The sequence below is a fragment of the Melanerpes formicivorus genome, unplaced genomic scaffold (assembly GCF_026170545.1).
Source record: "Melanerpes formicivorus ecotype bairdi unplaced genomic scaffold, bMelFor1.0.p_v2 SCAF_2, whole genome shotgun sequence".
Lineage (NCBI taxonomy): Eukaryota > Metazoa > Chordata > Aves > Piciformes > Picidae > Melanerpes > Melanerpes formicivorus.
Window position 1 is genome coordinate 19,276,836 of NW_027142354.1, and position 21,445 is coordinate 19,298,280.

The 21,445-nt window shown below is 42.8% G+C and overlaps 1 protein-coding gene across 1 annotated transcript in view; it reads right to left on the bottom strand.

The window, feature by feature from the left end:
* Positions 1–21,445, bottom strand: part of GRM1 (glutamate metabotropic receptor 1) — a 194,772-nt gene that overhangs the window by 60,108 nt on the left and 113,219 nt on the right. The window contains 1 exon segment of the mRNA XM_068152423.1: positions 16,683–16,918. Within this exon segment, the coding sequence (XP_068008524.1) occupies positions 16,683–16,918 (236 nt within the window).

Here is a 21,445-nt window from a genome sequence, read left to right on the forward strand (position 1 = left end):
TCTCCTCATAGGGTTTGTGTTCCAAACCCCTCACCAACTTTGTTGCCCTTCTCTGGACACGTTCCAGCAAGTCAACATCCTTCCTAAACTGAGGGGCCCAGAACAGGACACAGTACTCAAGGTGCGGCCTAACCAGTGCAGTGTACAGGGGCAGAATGACCTCCCTGCTCCTGCTGGCCACACTGTTCCTGATGCAGGCCAGGATGCCATTGGCCCTCTGGGCCACCTGGGCACACTGCAGGCTCATGTTCAGCCAGCTGTCAACCAGCACCCCTAGGTCCCTCTCTGCCTGGCTGCTCTCCAGCCACTCTGACCCCAGCCTGTAGCACTGCATGGGGTTGTTGTGGTCAATGTGCAGAACCCAGTGTTAAATCTCATGCCGTTGGACTCTGCCCATCTGTCCAGCCTGTCGAGGTCCCTCTGCAGAGCCTCTCTACCCTCCAGCAGATCAACTCCTGCCCCCAGCTTGGTGTGGTCAGCAAATGTACTGATGATGGACTCAATGCCCTTGTCCAGATCTTCAATAAAGATATTAAAGAGCACAGGGCCCAGCACTGATCCTTGGGGCACACCACTAGTGACTGGCTGCCAGCTGGATGTGACACCATTCACCACCACTCTCTGGGCTTAGCCCTCCAGCCAGTCCCTAAACCAATGCGGTGTGCTGCTGTCCAAGCCATGGGCTGACAGCTTGGCCAGCAGTTTGCTATGGGGGACAGTGTCAAAGGCCTTGCTGAGGTCCAGGTAGACTACATCCACAGGCCTCCCCACATCCACCAGGCAGGTCACCTGATCATAGAAGGAGATCAGGTTGGTCAGGCAGGACCTGCCCTTCCTAAATCCATGCTGGCTGAGTCTGATCCCTTGGCCATCCTGTAAGTGCTGTGTGATTGCACTCAAGACGACATGTTCAGACTATCTGGCCTAATTGCCTTTTCCTATTTTAAATTCCAGTGGGTCTCTCTGAGTCTGAAAACAGTCAGAAAAGATACCTAGTATTTATCATGCTTTAAAACTCTACTGATTGAAAACTTGGTGATCTTTGTGGTCTCTTCCAACCTCGGTGATTCTGTGATTCTGTGTGATTTACACAAGAAACTTCTGTCTGAAGGAATACATTCCTGGAACCATGTTTGCCTACCAGTGAGGTGGATTTCACACATGTGGTATGAATAATTGCTGTGTGCCCAGATTAAGCAGCAGCCTTGCAACCATATACTTGCTCTCCGACCCTTTGCTTCCCAGAATCAGAGAGCTGCTGTGGCTGCTCTTGAGCTGAGGAGCAAACAGGCCTCTGCCCCTCCAGCTACTAGTGTCTAATTGGACAATATTATAGTTTAACAGAGCACAGTCACAAATGTTCGTTAAATTAAGTGGAAATTTCAAATGATTCTTAGGAAGATTCATATAGAATAGAATAGAATAGAATAGAATAGAATAGAATAGAATAGAATAGAATAGAATAGAATAGAATAGACCAGGTTGGAAGAGACCTTCAAGATTATCGCGTCCAGCCTATCATCCAACACCACCTAATCAACTAACCCATGTAACCAATATACTCCCTTTAACCCTTGTAATATGCAGTACATTAATTGAAAATACACAGATCACAACAATCTGATTTATTTTTCCCTTTAAATCAAAAATTACAGAGACATGGTGGGACAGCTCACATGACTGACGCATGGTCATGGAAGGCCACGTTTTTTTTAGGAAGGCCATGGTTTTTTTGGGAAAGACAGGACAACAGGGTGAGGTGGTGGAGTTGCTTTTTGTGTGACAGTGATACTGACTTCTGTCCAGGAGTAGAAGAGGAGTGAGTTGAGAGTTTGTGTGTGAGCTAAGGGGCAAGCTAGCATGGATGATACTGCTTTCGATGTCTATTATAGGTCACTTGATAATCACAAGGAAGTTGATGAGGTGTTGTGGTTTTAGTGTGAGAGTAAAAATAAATCCCCCAATTCCTCCCCTTCCTCTCCTGCCTCCTCCCTCCCTTCTTACCAAGAGATAAGACAGGAAGAAAAAAAAAAGCAGGGAGAGTTTTCTTAGTTGATTTACACAGAATATTTTACTCCTCCACTATGAAAGTATCAGTTTACATCAGTGTATATATGAAACAGAAAGAAAGGGACAGGAAAAATGCCGCCTGGAATCCCGAAAACAAGTAAAGATGCACCTGCATGCTCAAGACCCAGGAAATGAGAGAGTGACCAGAATCTCCTGTCCAGGATGGTAATGCCCTGTGGTTGTGAAATGTGGTAAATCCATGATCTGTGATAGTGGGGAATATTAGTGTGTTTCAAACCACTACATGAGGCCTTCTACAGGCAGCTGACAGCACCTTGGCAATCACAGACCCTGGTTCTCATGGGGGATTTTAACTACCCAGATATTTGCTGGAAAGCCTACTCAGCCAGCCACTGTCCAGGAGGTTCCTCCAGTGCATTGACGATAACTGCTTGATGGAAATGCTGGATGAGACCACCAGGAGAGAAGCACTACTGGACCTGACACTCATTAACAAGCAGGGTCTGTCTGAGGCGGTGAAGGTTGAGGGCAGCATTGGCTGCAGTGACCATGAGATAGTGGAGTTCAGGATTTTATGCGGTAGGAACAGATCCCAAGCAGGATCACAACCTTGAACTTCATTGAGGCCAACTTTGGCCTTTTTAAGCTAGGGGAGATCCCATGGGACAGGGAACTAGAAGGTAAAGGTGACCAAGACAGTTGGCTACCATTCAAGGACCTCTTTTTCCAAGCTCGAGATCAGAGCATTCCAACAAGTAGAAAATTGAGAAAGGGAGACAGGATACCCACATGGTCGAACAGGGAACTGCTGGGCAAACTCAAGTGGAAGAAGAGAGTCTACAGATCATGGAAGGAGGGGCTGGACACTTGGGAGGAGTATGAGACTGTTGTCAGAGGGTGTAGGGAGGTTAACTAGGAAAGTTAAAGCCTCACTGGAAACAAACCTTGTGAGAGAGGTCAAGGACAGCAGAAAGGGCTTCTTTAAATACATTGCAGACAAAACTAATATTAGAAGCAATGTAGACCCACTGCTAAACAAGGTGGGTGCCCTGGTCATGAAGGATTAAAAGAAGGCAGACCTACTGAATGCCACCTTTGTCTTTGTACTGCTAGAGACTGTCCTCAGGAGCCTCAGACTCCTGAGGCCTCAGAGCAATTTAGGATTAAGGAGGAATTTGCTTTGGTTGATGAGGGTTGGGATGGGGATCAACTAAGTAATCTAGACATAAATCCATGGTCCTGATTGGATACACCCGCAGGTGCAGAGGGAGCTGGTGGAAATCATTGCTAGGCTACTCTCCATTGTGTTTGGTGTGTCTTGGGGAACAGAACAGGTGCGAAAGGACTGGAGGAAAGTAAACATCACTCCAGTCTTCAAAAAAGACACGAAGGAGGACCCAGGTAACTCTAAATCAGTCAGCCCCACCTCTATCCCTGGAAAAGTGATGGAGCAACTTATTCTCTTCACTGTCTCCAGGCGTATCAAAGGTAAGAGGATCACAGGGAGCAGTCAACATAGTTTTACGAAGGGAAAGACATATTTAACCAATCTGATAGCCTTTTATGAGGACAAAACCAAGTGGACAGAAGATAGTAGAGCAGTGGATGTGATTTATCTTGATCTCAGGAAATCATTTGACACTGTCTCCCATAGAATCCTTGTAGCTAAACTGAGGCAGTGTGATCTGGGTGATTGGGTAGTGAGTGGATTGTGAACTGGTTGAAGGGAAGAAGTTAGGGAGTTTTGATTAATGAGACAGAGTCTAGTTGGACGCCTGTATCTAGTGGACTCTTTCAGGGGGTGTTACTGCAGCAATTACTATTCAATATATTCATCAGCAACCTGGAAGGGAGTGGAACATCTCCCTTATGAGGAAAGGCTGAGGGAGATGGGTTTCTTTAGCATGGAGAAGAGGAGACTGAGAGGTGACCTCATTAATGTTTATGAATATCTGCAGGGGAAGTGACAGTAGGACAGAGCCAGTCATGTCCAATGATAGGAAAAGGGGTGACAGGTGCAAGCTGCAGAACAGGAGGTTCCACTTAAACCTAAGAACAAATGTTTTCACTGTGAAGGTGACAGAACACTGGAACAGGCTGCCCAGAGAGGTTGTGGAGTCTCCTTCTGTGGAGACATTCAAAACCAACTTGGATGAATTTCTGTGTGACCTACTCTAGGTGATCATGTTGTGGCATGGGTGGTTGGACTAGATGATCTTACAGGGTCCTTTCCAGTCCTCAACATTCTGTGATTCTGTGATTCTGTGATACGGCCAGAGATATGTTCTAGTACAGTATCAGAGAAAATATTCTCTTCAAAGACAAGCTACGATTAGAAGCTTCTGAACATCTACATGAGGACAATGCCTCACTGATTAGAGCTTAGCAAACCAGAAGAGAAATAAGTGGCCCTAATCTTTAAATTCAACAGAAAAACAGAAGCAGGATTTGAAAGAATTTGAAAAGCATTCAAGTATACCTCATTTTTTCCTGGGTGTAGACAAATGTGATGATGCAGAAAGAAAGTGCTATCCAGCCCAGCCAACCCAAATTACTGAAGAATTTGAGACCTCACAAGTAAATGGGCCCTTGTCATGTGGATTTTTAGACAAAATGAACCTGGAAAAACAGTCAAAGTCACCTTTACAGAAAGCAGACAGTATACTACATAGCATGATGTGTACAGTGCTATTGCTTTGAAGAGAACAGCTCTGATTTTCTATCCCTAGAGAGCTGAGCCTGAATCCAGAGTTAAATTAAAGGTTTGAACTTGCAGGTTCCTCAAAAGCTGCTTTCTATTATATGAATATCAAAAAAACTGAGCAGAAGGAAACCTTTGAAAATCATCTTGTCTCACTCCTTGCTGTGCTGCAGTAGCCCTCTCCAGCTTAGCCAGCAGCTCAGCCTAGTTGCAATAGCTGCTTTCATTATTTTTCTTAGCAGAATTCTATGCTCCCCAAGACCTCTCAGTATGAATGGGAAAAGAGTTTATTCTAGCAGTGGTACTCTTTGGGGCACACACCTTCCCTCAGTTTATTCTTGCGATGTGTACAGCTTATTCTGTTTAGGAAGGTTTGTGATTTGTATGGTTCACGTTTTACTGGTCAGGCTCATAGTTTATTGTTCTTCATGCCATTGCTTGTCCAAGGTCTATTAAGAGGAACTCATTAATTTTAAGAGCATTATTAGCTATTTTTCAGAAGATCTCATTATGCACAAAGGGTATCTATGGGCTGCAGCTAGACATGTGTGAGTGTGTGGGTTTGTTTCTGCACATTACCTGACACTGTATTTACTTTTCACCACAATTTATGGGGTAATGCTGCCAGTAATGAATGCCTCTAATACTTCAGATGAGTTAAAAAACTTTTGCCTTGCAGGTAAGTAAAGAAAGAGAAGATGTGATCTAATGAAAGACAAGGAGGGCTGACAGAAGGCATTTTCCTTGTTTTCTTATGGGTTACCTGTGTTATTTCATCTATAGAATAGAATAGAATGGAATAGAACAGAATAGAATAGAATAGAATAGAATAGAATAGAATAGAATAGAATAGAATAGAATAGAATAGAATAGAATAGAATAGAATAGAATAGAATAGAATAGAATAGACCAGGTTGGAAGAGACCTTCAAGATCATCGCGTCCAACCTATCATCCAGCACCACCCAATCAACTAAACTATGCAACCAAGCACCCTGTCAAGTCTCCTCCTGAACACCTCCAGTGATGGTGACTCCAGCACCTCCCTGGGCAGCCCATTCCAATGGGCAATCACTCCCTCTGTGTAGAACTTCCTCCTGACCTCCAGCCTAAACCTCCCCTGGTGCAGCCTGAGATTCTGTCCTCTTGTTCTGGTACTGGCTGCCTGGGAGAAGAGACCAACCTCTGCCTGTCTACAACCCCTCTTCAGGTAGTTGTAGAAAGCAATAAGGTCACCCCTGAGTCTCCTCTTCTCCAGGCTAAGCAACCCCAGCTACCTCAGCCTCAGCTCATAGGGCTTGTGTTCTAAGCCCCTCACCAACTTTGTTGCCCTTCTCTGGACATGCTCCAGCAAGTCAATATCCTTCCTAAACTGAGGGGCCTATTCTACTTACTGACTCGGTTAAATGCTTACATTTAGACCAATTGTTCTGATGTGTGACATGCACAAACAATTGATTTCTAGGAACAAGTCAATTGACATTAATTGGGTGCTTTTGTCCTCATCACACTCCTGATTGGAGTTCCAGACACCTGTGACAATCTGAGCAGTCAGGAGTACTGGAGTCACTCCCCAGGCATAGAAGGCAGAAGCCCCCAGAAAGAATGAGGGAGCATAATTCATGCATCCTGTCCCTCTACAGCAACATCACTTTGCTCATATAATGGAGAAAGCTGAAGATCCAAGCCTCCTCAAGGATTGTTTTCTTCCCAGAAGTGGAAACTTTGACTGTTAAAATTCACAATGGAAAATGTGGGTGCAAAAATTCAGATTCAGAAAAGTTTTGTTTTATCCTACTGTAATATGTATGTGTTCTGCAAACTGTCTTCTGTGTTCTTTACAAGAGTATATGTATACTGCTTCTTTCCTTTATTAGATAATTATGTGATACCTTCATTCATCCCAAAAGAAGCAAAATTTTTCTTGTTATTGTATTTTGAATGACAGCCTGGTTTAGAAGTACTTTTGGAAATACAAAATATTAGATAAATGTTGCTGCTTTCTTCCAAACACAAAATTAAGAAGCCAGAAATGTCTTTGAGCCTTAAAAGCTGTCTGCAAAACTGCCTGGGAAATAAAGTGAGACTACAGCTCTCCTGTCTTACTTGCTGTAAAAACAGCCCTGACTAAAAGGGTAGCAACTAAGGTTCTTTCAAATAACTTGTCCCTAATAGGCTTCATCTAGGTGCCCAAGAGCATGAGATCAGTTTTTATGGGATAAATCATAGGATCTCCTGAGTTGTACTGAGGACAAAAAGAGTGAGACAGGACTCAACTACTTCTCTATCATAGGTATAGAATGGGAAACCAAAGCATGATAGGATACATATGGTATAACACATCTTAAAGAAGTCATAGCATGTCAATAGCTTGACTCCTTCTTCAAAAGCTTATGAATGTGTGTTCCACATAGGTGATTTGCAAGCAGTGACTGACTTGGCAGAGTGTGCACTGAGGCTGTTGTCTTATAGTTACTTTTTTGATCCACTGTAGTGAAAGTAGCTGCTACTGTGGGATACTTCTTCCAGTGCAAAATCTCATACAGGTGCTCCATGGGCAAGTTTTACAGATTTTGAGATTAAAGGAATGTCCTAAGAGAAGCACCCATGAGCACCTGATGTGTCTGCTGGATTGAATTTGTCCAACTCTAAAGACCAAAACCCATTCAGATCAACTCTCACTGGAAATGCATTTACCCTTTTAGCAAAGTGTAGGAAAACCAAAGCACATGTCTTGAAGTGCTTCGTCCACTGAAATTGGCCCCATGTTATTTCATACAAATTCATCAAAACTAAGATGAGTCTTGAGAAACAAATTTCAATTATGAGTAGCTCTGAACTGCAGTACTGGAGAACTGGATGTAGTCTGATAGGTACATTAGCCAAGTACAAAACCATTTGAAAATGGAAATAGGTCAGCCATTAGTTTTCTGTCTTCCTCTCTGATGCAATAAATTACAAGGAGAATTTTACAGTCAAATACAGAAAAGCAAAAATCACAATAGGCATGAGTAAAGGCTCTGAGAGCTTAAAAAAAAAAGACTTTATCTAATGTCAGAGAAAAATGTAACCTTACTAAAACTATAAGGACTCTGTCTACATCTGGATGTGATAAACCCAGTTACTTTCTAATGAGTGGATGTTAATGGTGGCAAACGCTTAGGGATGCTTTTCAGAGAAATCTTTACTATGTTCAAACATGTCAAGCTGGCTCCAGAAGCACCTGTTGAAATGACTGGATTTAGCAGCTATCATACACTGTCCCTCAGACATAACTATAATACTGCTGTACTTGAACCGCTGTGTTCATGTAACACTGCACCACTCTTGTATTTATTGTGGTGTGGGACTCTGATACCTAGAACACCTCTGCTTTGTGCTCATCAGATTATGAATGATTAAAGGACTTTACAGTGAGAAAATAATCTATACTCCCTGCAGTTTTTGTCTCAAGAAGTATGACTCTGCATTATTCATATCAAAGCATAAATGCCTTCTCTGGAAAATTTAGTCTTCCTCTTTTCTGATATCATGATTAGGTTCTGTTCATCATTTGACATTCAGAACTATTTAGGTATGATGGAAGCTTATGTCCTTTTTCTGAGTGAGTCTGCTGATGCAGAAGGAAGGTGGAGAAAGATGACACAAGCTGGGCAATTTGACACAAGGATATGGTGGCCATAAAGTCTTTGGTAGGAATGAAGAAAAGCAGCATCCCAGGTAGTACTGATAACTACAGTGACTGTAGCATGTGATTACCTCACCACTACACCACCCTTTACTTCACACTTATCAGGCTGCATCTAAAATACTGCATACAGTTTGTGAGCCCCCACTACAGAAGAGACTGATAACCTGGAGCACATTCAGCAGAGGATCATCAAGATGATACAGAGATGTAGTCCTTGGCCTTTGAGGACAGGTTAAAAGACTTGGGCTTGTTTAGACCAGAGAATAAATGGGTCAGGGGAACCTTAAAACAGCCCTTTGTATCTACAGGGTGGTTATCAGGAAGAGAGAGATTCTTCATAGTGAAGCATTGTGGAAGATAAGAGATGATGGGCATAACTAGAGAAAAGAGAGATTCAAACTGAATATGAATGTTTTCACATTCAAGAAGTGGAACAGGTTGCCCAGAGGTGCTAAAACACCTTCACCCTTAGAAGTTCTCAGGGCCCAAATGAATAAAGCACTGAGCAACCTGGCACAAACTCATCACTCATCCTTATTTGAGCAGGGAGCTGGACCACAGTTGTCCTAAACTACCTTCTAGAATGAGTGATTTTGTGATTCTGCTACACTCTGATTGTAGTTCTTATGGATCTATTACAGAATTAGCAGATAAGGCAATCCTTATGGTATGACCAAGATATGAGTAAGCATCCTACAGGGAACTTGGACTGTGACCTCCTTTGGAACAGAAAATATCTATATTTCTTCTTCTTGTCCACCACAAATGCATTCCACTGACAAATAATCCTTCTCCTCAAAGATCAATTGAATCAATGAATGAATCATGAATTGCCCACTTTGCTCCACTTCACTCTGTTGAAAAATGTCTGTGCTGATTGCCTGCCAATGTATTTTATTGTCACAGCAGACAAACTGCCGTGGGCATAATCTGATGTTTGCATCAGTTCCATAACCAAGTTTGTAACCATCTCTTGTGGTGCAGAGGGGTATTCATCCCACCTGGTGTATGTAAACCACGACTATTTTGTTACCTCTCAGGGGATGAATGAAACATTCTGTAAAAGAGCAGTTAGACCTCCATAAAAGCATTGGCACTGCACTGACTTCTACACCATTTCTGTGTTAGTATGACTTGCATTTATTTTTGGCCTATATGGATTCACCAAATCCAACAGAGAAATATTTGCCACTGTATTTTTGTGGGGAGAAAACCACTCGCATTTGGGCTGTTTCTATCCTTTCAGGGAGGAGAAAACATCCTACATAATTTTTGGAAGGACACTGGAACTCTGTTGCCTGACGTATGCAGTCTATCACCTAATCTTGCTGTCAGCCTACAATCACTATACAATCTCCACAATGTGGAAGAGGCTGAGTCATCTGATGAACTAAGGTAAGTAGTGATTGTTGCTTGGGGCAGTGCCTGAGGACACATGCTAAGGAAAAGTAGTGTCAGCTCCATCCTGAGTTAGGTAGGTTCTTCGTGTCTCAGATTCAGAGACAGCTTTTTTTTTTTTTCTTTTCCCTGTTACTATTGAAATGGTCTGCTGCTCTCTTCTGACTTTTCATCTGAAGGGCATGAAGAGTAGTGTGAAGCTCCAAACCTCACAGAATCAGAGAATCACAGAATGGTCTGGGTTGGATGACCTCCAAAGGTCATCTATTCCAACTCCCTCCTCAGTAAGCAGGGGAGTCCTCAACTAGGTCAAGTTGCCCAGAGCCCTGTCAAGCCTCACTTTGAATATGCAAGGATATTCATCTCCCAGGGCAACCTGTTCCAGTGTTCCACTACCCTTGTGGTAAGGAACCTGTTCCTAACATCCAATCTAAATCTGCTCTTCTCTGGTTTGAAGCCATTGACCCTTGTCCTATCACCACAGGCCTTTGTATACAGTCTCTCTCCATCCTTCAGGCCCCCTTCAGGTACTGGAAGGCTGCTATTAGGTGTTCCCACAGCCTCCTGTTTTCCAGACTGAACAATCCCAGCTCCCTCAGCCTGTCCTTGTAGCAGAGGGGCTCCAACCATTTGACCACTTTCACGGCCTTCCTCTGGACCCACTCCATCAGGTCCATGTCCTTTCTACATTGAGGGTTCCAGACTTGGATGCAGTACTCCAGGTGAGGTCTCACCAGAGCAAAGTGGCAGAATCACCTCCCTGGATCTGCTGGCCACACAACTTTTGATCCAGCCCAGGATGTAATTTACATTCTGTGCTGCAAGCACACACTGTCTGCTCATGTCCAGCTTCTTGTCCATCAGCACCCCCAAGTCCTTTTCCACAGGGCTGCTTTCTAACACTTCAACCCCCAGTCTGTATTGATAGTGAGGATTGTTCCAGCCCAGATGAAGAACCCTACACTTGCTCTTGTTGTACCTCATAAAGTTCACCTGGGCCTAGTTCTCTAGCTTGTCCAGGTCCCTCTGGATGACATCCTGTCCCTCTGGCATATTGACAGCACCACACAGCTTGGTGTCATCTGCAAACCTGCTGATGGTGCACTGGATCCCACTGTCTATATAGTTGATAAAAATATTAAACAGCACAGGTCCCAGTACGGACCCCTGAGGGACAGCACTTGTCACTGCTCTCCATCTGGACTTCAAGCCATTGAGCACCACCCTCTGGATGTGACCATCCAGCCAATTCCCTACCCACTGAACAGTCCACCCATCAAATCCATATTTCTCCAACTTGGTGAGTAGGATGTTGTGGGGGACTGTGTCAAAGGCTTTGCAGAACTCTAGAGAGATCACAACCATAGGTCACCCCTTAACCATTGACATAGTCTCTTTATCATTCTATAATTCTGTGATCCTAGAAAGCCACCAGGTTGGTCAGGCAGGACCTGCCCCTAGTAAAGCCATGCTGCCTGTCTTGAATCACCTTCCTGTCCTCTATGTGTCTCATCAAGGCATCTAAGAGGATCTGTTCCATGATATTCCTGGGCATGGAAGTGAGGCTGCAGGTCAGTATTTCCCAGAGTCCTCCTTTGTGCCCTTTTTAAAAATGGGTGTAATGTTTCATTTCTTCCAGACACCTGGGACTTCATCTGGCTGCCATGACTTTTCAAATACCATAGAGAGCGTCATGGCAACTACATCAGCCAATTCCCTCACGACTCTGGGATGTGTTTCATCAGGTCCCATGGACTTTTGTGTCTTCAGGTTCCTCATGATGAGTCATGGGTCCATGCAAAGCTGCAGGACATGCTTTGTTTCCTAAAGAATGTAGCTACTACATAGAAAACATTTAAAGTACCCTAGTGGCAGAACATTTTAAGAACTCCATAGCAGAAGTAGTTTTGGCCTGCTAGATATCAAGGAAGCTACTGGATAATGGCCACATATAAAAATATATCTTTTCTACACTGGTTAGTTGATCTTGGCTGTCTGGCAGATGCCTACCAAGCCACTCTTTCACTCCTCCTCTTCACCTCAGGAGGGGACAAAATAAAACTAAAGACTCATGGGACAAGATAAAGGCAGTGAAGCCATATTGGTTGTGATCAACCACTTCCTTTCCCCCCCTGCATGTTCCCTAGCAGAATCTTCAGGAGGATCTGCTCCATTATCTTGCTGGACACTGAGGTGAGACTGACTGGCCTGTAGTTTCCCAGGACTTTCTTACCTCCCTTTTTGAAAATGGGAGCTATGATTCCCCTTTTCTGGTGAGTGGGAGCTTCACCAGACTGCCATGACTTTTCAAATATGATGGGCATGACATCATATGGTGTGGAAACTTTGGTCAGTTTGGGTCAGATGTCCTGCCTATGTCCACTCCCAGCCTATTGGCCTTTGAGGGGGGATGGGAGGGTGAGCAGTGGAGAGAGCCTCAGTATGAGCATTGCTCAGCGGTGGCCAAAACACTGGTGTGTTACCAGCACCTGTCTAGCAATAAATGCAAAGCACAGCATTACAAGGGCTGCTATAGAGAAAGTTAACTCCATCTCAGCCAGATCAAATATATCTGCATATAAGAAAAAATTTAGACTTGAAGTCTATTGTATTAAGAAAGAATATCTCCTATAGCCAAGAGAGAAAAAGATGGAGGAAGCAAAAGAGAGAGGGATAGGGAAAGAGAGAGTCTGTTATGAGAAACATGGGCTACAACATTAGCAAAGAATAAGTCAGAAAGGGCTCTCACTCATTTGGACTCTACCCAAGTGGGAAAAGTAAGTTGCTTAATTTTTGTAAAAAGGAATGATCCAAAAGAGCAGTCACTGTAAACCTCTCAGTGATTGTCTTGTCTAGCAAGAACTTGTACTACTACCATACAATCCTAGAACACACCGGTAAGCTATTCTAGTGTTAGGCTTCCCACAGACTTCACAGAGTAGAACACATGTGAACTTACTTCCTTCCAGTACTGCTTAGACTAGATACTTTTCCCACAAAAAAATATGCATGTACATTCAGAGCTCAGTGGATACTTTTCTCACAAAAAATATGCATGTACATTCAGTAACATGTATGCATGTAACATGAGTATTCCTGAAGGACAACATCGGTTTTCTGAGGGGCTGAATGAGAGAATTCAAACAGTAAGTTCTGTCACCAAAAAAGGGAGATTTCTAGGAACTGGCTTTTCCTTCTTTTATAGAGAGCCTGCAACCACAAGCTAGTGCTGACTCAGCAGTAACAGGGTGTGAGAAATCGCAAATGCAGCAGCTGTAGTTGCTTGAGGAGAAGTCCTTGCCTACCCATGAATGCTGAAAATTGAACTTCACATTCCAGTGGCAATTCTGAATAAATCACTCAGTAAAGTGATTAGGTTGTATAAGAGCAAATTATACTGGGCAGGCAATAATTGAGTATTCTCAAATACAAACTTTGTAATTAATCTCCTTTTCAAAACAAATAGATCCAAGTATTCTGACTCTTTCTAAATAAGGTAGTTGGAGAGCAACACTGCCTTTTCATTTTTCATTTATTTTTTGTGTGTGTGTTCTGGCTGTTCCTAGGCAACCCACTGCTGGGTATAAACAAATACATTCTGCTCCCCTAAATATCACAAGTATTTTTATCCTTGTTTCTCTCCTCCATTAGACAGTTTCCTGAGATGTTATCTCTCCTGACATGGATGATTAACTTGAGCAGTTCACTGCCTTTGAATCCATTTCTGTCCATTTAAAAGTACAGGTGTTCTTTGCTTTCACTGAGGACTACCAATGCACTTCTGGAATACAGAGCAAGTCATAACTCAGAGATAGTCACAACGTGTGCTGATAATGTACATGGACTCTTGGGACCAAAGGGGACTCAGCTTTTTCCATAATGTATGACTCCGTACATTGTTGCAGAAATATTGATAGAATATTGTGAGGTAAGAGTGAAAGCTCTTAGACAATAATGGAGTTAAGGTGCTTGATACCAATATTGAATACTGATGATTTTCATGGGGTGATGCAGTAGTAGCAGCAGTACTTAAATATGTAGTACCACAAAGAATTCTGAACATTGTCTATCATAGCTTTTAATGGATTTCAAATACTAATAGATTCTTTCCTTCAAATTTGTGCATGGAGATACTTTGTGCATGAGGGAAGAGGCGATTCAGACTCCTTTTTTTCACAAAGAGCTTGTGAAGAGGACTGTCTCCAAACCTGTGAGAGGTAAAGAAGGCAGTGTCTTGGCACTGTCATACTAGACCTCCTTAGAGAGAAAGGCTCCAGCAGTAAGCTCTGAAGTGACTTCTTAACCCCATAAAAAGGTCAGATAAAGATATGTGTCCAGACAGCTCTGATGATGCAGATAGTCACAAATCAGTTCTGTGCAATTAAAGAAAAATAAATGCAAAATTTTAGTGTTCCCAGTCTTGCTGGGGACATGTAGGTCTCTTGATTCTGACTATGTGGAATAGATACCTTGTGGTGTTTCTCTTTGGTGATTTGAAGCATTTCTGAACCTCTTAGCTGTGTGTGATAAGCCTAAGGGTTAACAGTGGTTCACAACCAAATTTAAGAGCTGAGTGCATTTCAGCAAAGTCTAAAAATTTTGAGGCTTCATGCAAAAACTCACAGCTTTGTAGAGGAATAAAAGATATCTGAGTGCCCAAATTGTGACAATTAACTATCAGTCCCCCAGTGTAGACAAATGGTTTTGTGTTTTACTAGCATTATCAGAACAAAGTGCTTGCTGTTGCTGTTACAGGGTAACAGTGCTTCTGCAGCATCCTCTCCAATATTCAGTGGCTTCAATCCTGAAACAGCCTGAACTAGTTTGTGGTGGGCTGTGGTGGTTTTTCCCCTTAACTAGCCCTTATTAGTTTTCTTCCCTGAATTTGTTTAACTGCTTTTTCACTCAAGTACAATTTTAGAGTCTACAGCAACCACTGTCTGAAAACTCATCTACACATTCTATGCAGAAACATCCCATCTTGGGCATCTCAAACTTGTCACCTTGTATTTGCCTTTGATGCAGCAGAGGAAGAATGACTATGGTTCAGATTGAAGTTTTTCATTTCATAACCAAACACAGGCTGGAGAACAAGCTACTTGAGTTTACAACAGATGCTAAGATCCCTCAAAATGAAACCTTTTTAGAGTATCAGCATGAAATTTATTTATGTGAATGGAATGAACAAAACTATGCAATTTTCAGCTTCTGCTATTAAGAAAAAACTCTATGCATGTGTATTGTGCATCCATCATTCAAATCCTTCTTAATAATTTCTTCCTTTTTTGGACAAGGGAGTTAATACTCCTTTGTCTAAGCTGAAGTAGTCTCAAAGCCAATAAAAAACCAAGAATGCACACACACTATAAATCAACATTTTTGTAGAGCCCAAAGATAGTGACTGATTTGTAAAAGAAAGTTACCCTGTCTGTCAGTCAGCACGTCAGCTCAGTTTTGAGTCAGTGATGATGTTTTGTGATACGTCTCCTCTGTTAGTAAGAGACCTTGGAGGGAAGGGGGAAATTTGTGTGGAAGCTGTTGTTAAGATGTTACTGACAAGAAGGTGTGTTTAGTAGGATGAGAGAGGTTATCTTTCCCATCTACTCTGCCCTGATGATGCCACATCTGGAATATTGTCTCCAGTTCTGGGCCCCTCCATTTAAGGACAGGGAACTACTTGAATGAATCCAGCACACAGCCAAGATATCAAAGGGAGTGGAACATCTCACTTATGAGGAAAGGCTGAGGGAGCTGGGTCTCTGCACCCACCTGGATGCATTCCTGTGTGGCCTACTCTAGGTGATCCTACTCTGGCAGAGGAATTGGGCTAGAAGATTATTCCAGGTGCCTTCTAACAAAACAACCAAACCAAAACAGGAAGAAACACTGAAGGAAATCAGCCCAGGGACAACATGAAGACCAACTGATGTAAGAATCAGGATAGAAATCCATGGGAGACCAGTTTTGTTTCTAATGGAGTAACTTCCTCTGCCTTTAGAGTATAACTTCTTGACTACACACAAAATACTTACAAGCTACAAACAAAATATTTTGGGGGAAAAAAAAACCCACAAAATTACTTAGTGAGCATTTTATAGAAAAGTGATCAACTCTCTCAATTTACTAATAAATTTAATCTTACGGGAATATTTTAGTTTATTTTCTCAGATTCTGCTATGCAAGAGAAAATCTCTCTGTGCAGAGATACGCTTTTCTTGCAATCAGGTGTTACTTCTATCTGTATGACTGTGTGTTCTTTATGCAAGTGTTACACAGTAGATGCAAACTATAAATGTTTTAATGGATGCAGAAAAGAAAGAGTGAAGCAGATGACTGGAAAATTTTAAGATTCATCCATTTTCTGTAAAATGTTCCTTCCATAATACTTTCTGTGAATTTCCTGATTGTCCAACTGATCAGAAAAGCTGACTTTGAGAGGAAAACAAAAGTTTAATTTTTTTCCTGTTTTTGTTAATATTCAATGTTTACTTTTTTTCTTTATTATAATACATTGCATATTTGGACAGACTTGTCAACGTCAGCATAGCCCTAATGCATGAAAAGGGAAAAAGTCACTCTATAATAGAGCAGGACTAAATTGAAAGGAGGACAACAGGACTAGGAACCAATGCCAAACATACTCCCACCAGGGATGGAATTTATATCTGTATAATTAAGGGTTGCCATTTTTCATCAATGATTTATACACTGAGAAAGAAAAGAAAAACAAACAAAAAACCAAAATCACATCTCAAAAGTGGTTTTGTTGGGTTTTTTAAGTGGTTTTGTTGGGTTTTTTGTTTGTTCATTTATTTGTTTTGCCAGAGCACAGATTCAAACAGAAGAATAGTTGACAATTTACCAGTGCAGTTCTTCTGGAAGTTGGGATTTTCTAGTGGGTGCCCTGGGATGCGGCACTGAAATCTGTGCTGCCAGAATTCAGGAAACCAGGGGTTGCGGGTGTTGGTGTCCAGACGCAGCTTCAGATAGTAGTCATCAAATGACAACACCTCTGGAGACTGCAGTTTGATAGTGATGCCTCCATTTGCTTCAGGTTCATAACCTTCAATGACTTCATCTCTGTCTGCCCAACCATCACTGTATAGAGGACAAAAAAAAATCCACATATTAAAGAAAGACAGGAAGATTGTTTTGAAAAAGTAACCCGTCAAATGCAGACCAGCAGCCTCAGAAAGAAGTGATTAAAGAGGAGTCTAAAAGTATGTCCAAAATTCAGGCTGAGAGGGAAAGAAAATAGCACAATGGTGGAGAATTGTAACAAGCACTCTGATTCCTCCAAGACTGCTCATTACCTTATCTGAAATTATAAGAATTTATCCTTGTTCCTCTGGAAGGGGTGTTTTGGCACAGCTTCTGCGGTGAGGTATTCATGACTGAAAAGATTCTGCCTTATATAGGCTGTCCTGTAAGGGGTGGAAACTGAAAGAATTAATTTCAATGTAAAGGAAACTGAGCCAGGATCCTGGGTGTTTTTGCAGAAGAGATCTCAGCATGCATGGGTCTTACAGCTAGAAGAGTAATTCCAATCAAACATGAAGTGAGAAATATATTGTGTTGGAAAGAAGGGAATAGAATACTTGATAAAGTTAACCAAACTAAAAAGAAAACCACATGCTATTCTTGCGCTGCATGACATTTGTGAAACGTTTTTTTTTCTCCCTCTTTAGTTTTTCTTTTCTTCTCTTTTCTTTTCTTATTTTCTTTTTTTTTTTTTTTTAACAGTCAATGGCTTTCTACTTTATTTGTATAATGTTGTCTTTCTTGACAACATTATTTTAACAGGTCTGAAAAAAGTCCGTTTGGCTTAACATCTGATTTTTAATTTAGTTATTTTAAAAAGAAGTGTATTGAGTCAGTGTCATCCTCCAGCTCTTATTAGGGTCCCCTAAGAATAGTGATATTACTATCTAGTTTAACTGCAAATATAACTCAGCTATTTCTTAATTTTAATATGCTGGGCATGTCAAGAGAGAAATAGATTATTCTGGCACCTCAGATCTAGTTCTATCCACTAAAAATCAAATCAGCAACACCACTGCTGTGAAAAATAAACAAATTAAGCACTTCCAGTGGCAAAGAGCTCAAGAGGAAAAATGGAATTGACCAGTAAAAGATAAATCTCTGTTTCACCAAAAAGAGGTTTACATCCTGAACTCCAGACAAACATAAAGAAGGTCCTTGTTAGGAATCTCTTACACACAGCCTTGAAAAGAGCAATAAGGTGCAGAGCATACTACCTGAGGGAATTAGAATGGAATGGAATGGAATGGAATGGAATGGAATGGAATGGAATGGAATGGAATAGAATAGAATAGAATAGAATAGAATAGAATAGAATAGAATAGAATAGAATAGAATAGAATAGAATAGAATAGAATAGAATAGAATAGAATAGAATAGAATAGAATTAACCAGGTTGGAAAAGACCTTCAAGATCATCAAGTCCAATCTGTCAGCCAACACTATCTAATCAACTAAACCGTGGGCACCAAGTGCGTCATCCAGTCTCTTCTTAACCATCTCCAGAGATGGTAACTCCACCACCTCCCCAGGCAGCCCATTCCAATGGCAAATCACTCTTTCTGGGAAGAATTTCTTCCTAACATCCAGCCTAAACCTCCACTGGCGCAGCTTGAGACTGTGTCCTCTTGTTCTGGTGCTGGTTGCCTGGGAGAAGAGACCAACCCCCACCTGCATACAACCTCCCTTCAGGTAGTTGTAGACAGCAATAAGGTCTCTCCTGAGCCTCCATTTCTCCAGTCTAAGCAACCTCAGCTTCCTCAGCCTTTCCTCATAGGGCTTCTGCTCCAGACGTCTCACCAGCCTCATTGCCTTTCTCTGGACACATTCCAGCAAGTCAACATCTTTCCTAAAGTGAAGGGCCCAGAACTGGACACAGAACTCGAGGTGTGGCCTAAACAGTGCTGAGTACAGGGGCAGAATGACCTCCCTGCTCCTGCTGGCTACACTTTTCCTGATGCAGGCCAGGATGCCATTGGCCCTCTTGGCTGCCTGGGCACACTGCTTGCTTACATTCAGCCAGCTGTCAACCAGTACTCCCAGGTCCATTTCTGCCTGGCTGCTCTCCAGCCACTCTGACCCCAACCTGTAGCACTGCATGGGGTTGTTGTGGCAGTGGCCGGTCTAAGCTCTAACTGGGTTTTGCCTCTCTATTTTTTTCCTACATGACCTTTGAATATCCTTAAACATTTCATGGGTAACCTCTCCTTCCTTCCAAAGATGATACACCCTCTTTTTTCCCCTTGATTTGCTCAGAAGTTCGTTGCCCACCCAGGCTGTCCGTCTGTCCCGGCAGCTCATCTTCCAGCACATTGGCACAGCCTGTTCCTGCACCTTCAAGAATTCTTTCTTGAAGTAGGCCCAGCCCTCCTGGACCCCTTTGTTTTTAAGGGCTGTTTCCCAAGGTACCTTCTGAGTTCCTTGAGTTACCTGAACTTCACCCTCCAGAAGTCCAGAGTGGAGGTTTTGTTGCTGCCTCTCTTAGCTTGACTGCATATTGAAAACTCAATTATTTCATGACTGCTGGACCCCAGACAGGCTCCAACTACCACATCACCCACCAGCCCTTCTCTGTTTGCAAAAAGAAGGTCAAGCAAAGCCTTACTCCGGTAGGTTCACACAGCAGCTGAGATAAGAAGCTGTCCTCCATACACTCAAAGAACCTTCAAGACTGCCTCCTCTCTGCTGTGTTGAGTTCCCAGCAGATATCAGGCAGGTTAAAATCACCCATAAGAACAAGATCTGCTGATCTTGAGACAGCCTCTATCTGCCTATAAAATAATTCATCAACCTCTTCATCCTGGTTGGGTGGTCTATAACAGACTCCAACCAGGATATCAGCCTTGTTAGCCTTCCCTTTAATCTTCACCCATAGGCACTTAACCTGATCATCCTTAGTCTCTAGTTCCATGGCATCTAGAACCTCCCTGATGTACAGGGTGACCCCTCTACCCCTTCTCCCTTGCCTGTCTCTCCTGAAAAGCCTGTAGCCATTAATTACAGTGCTCCAGTCATGTGAGTCGTCCCACCATGTTTCTGTGATGGCAACTACATCATAACTTTCCTGCTGTAACAAGGCTTCCAGCTCCTCTTGTTTGTTACCCATACTGTGTGCATCAGTGTACATGCACTTCAGCTGGGCTGCTGGTTTATGAGATACTCAGCACAGACATGCCTGGGAGTCTGCAGTTGGAAATAGACAAGATCCAAAGTATCAAACTCTGTCACAGTCTTATTCATACAGGTGTACAGTAATTATGCATTGGGCATGTGTGAGTCTTTGGTCCTCAGACACCATAGTGAACAGTTTTGCTGTTGGCATCCATGTTAACTGCTGTGTCTGTGCTATAGACACCTAAAGCCCATGTACTTACTCCTTCTCATACAGGACACGTGATCTAAGCCTCTATTACAGGAAGTAATTTAAGGCATGGAACATGTGGCAGCCCTCTGAATGAGTGATCAATGAATTTCTTGCAACCTGAGCCCAGAGACTCACAAAAGTGTATTTTAAGATAGCACTGCATGGCACCTTCGAGCCACGATCTTTTCTTTGTTTCGCCCTTTGCCAACACCTTGCAGTAGAATTGAGAAAACTATGCACCATTCAGTGGATAAAGAACTGGCTTGATGGCCGCACCCAAAGGGTGGCTGTCAGTGGGTCCATGTCCAAGCAGAGGCCAGTGACAAGGGGAGTCCCTCAGGGATCAGTACTGGGACCAGTCTTGTTTAACATCTTTGTCAGCGACATGGGCAGTGGCATTGAGTGTGCCCACAGCAGGTTTGCTGACAACACCAAGCTGTGTGGTGCAGCAGACATGCTGGAGAGAAGGGAGGCTATCCAGAGGGACCTTGACAGGCTGGAGAGGTGGGGCCCATGACAATCTCATGAGGTTCAACAAGACCAAGTGCAGGGTCCTGCATCTGAGTCGGGGCAATCCCAAGCACCGATATAGTCTGGGCAGTGACTGGCTTGAGAGCAGCCCTGAAGGAAAGGACTTTTGGGTGCTGGTGGATGAAACACTCAACATGAGCCACCAGTGTGCACTTGCCACCCAGAAAGCCAATCACATTCTGGGCTGCATCAGGTGAAGCATAGCCAGCAGGTTAAGGGAGGTGATTCTCTCCCTGTACTCTGCTTTGGTGAGATCCCCATCTGGAGTATTGTGTCCAGTTCTGGAGCCCCTATTACAGGAAATATCTGGAGGTACTGGAACATGTCCAGAGAAGGGGCATGAGGATGATCAAAGGGCTGGAGCACCTCTCCTATGAGGACAGACTGAGGGATTTGGGGCTATTCAGTCTGGAGAAGAGAAGGATCCAAGGAGATCTCATTGTGGCCTTCCAGTATCTGAAGGGAGCCTAAGAGAAAGCTGGTGAGGGACATTTTATGGTGTCAGATAGTGATAGAACTAGGGAGAATGGAAAAAAGAAATTAGAAATGGGTAGATTCAAATTGGATATTAGGAATAAGTTCTTCACCATGAGGGTGATGAGATCCTGGATTTCACAGAATTCAAGCTGTAAATTAGCACCAGAAGGGAGAAAAAGACTCAATACTAATTTCTTCTAATTCAAGGGGAA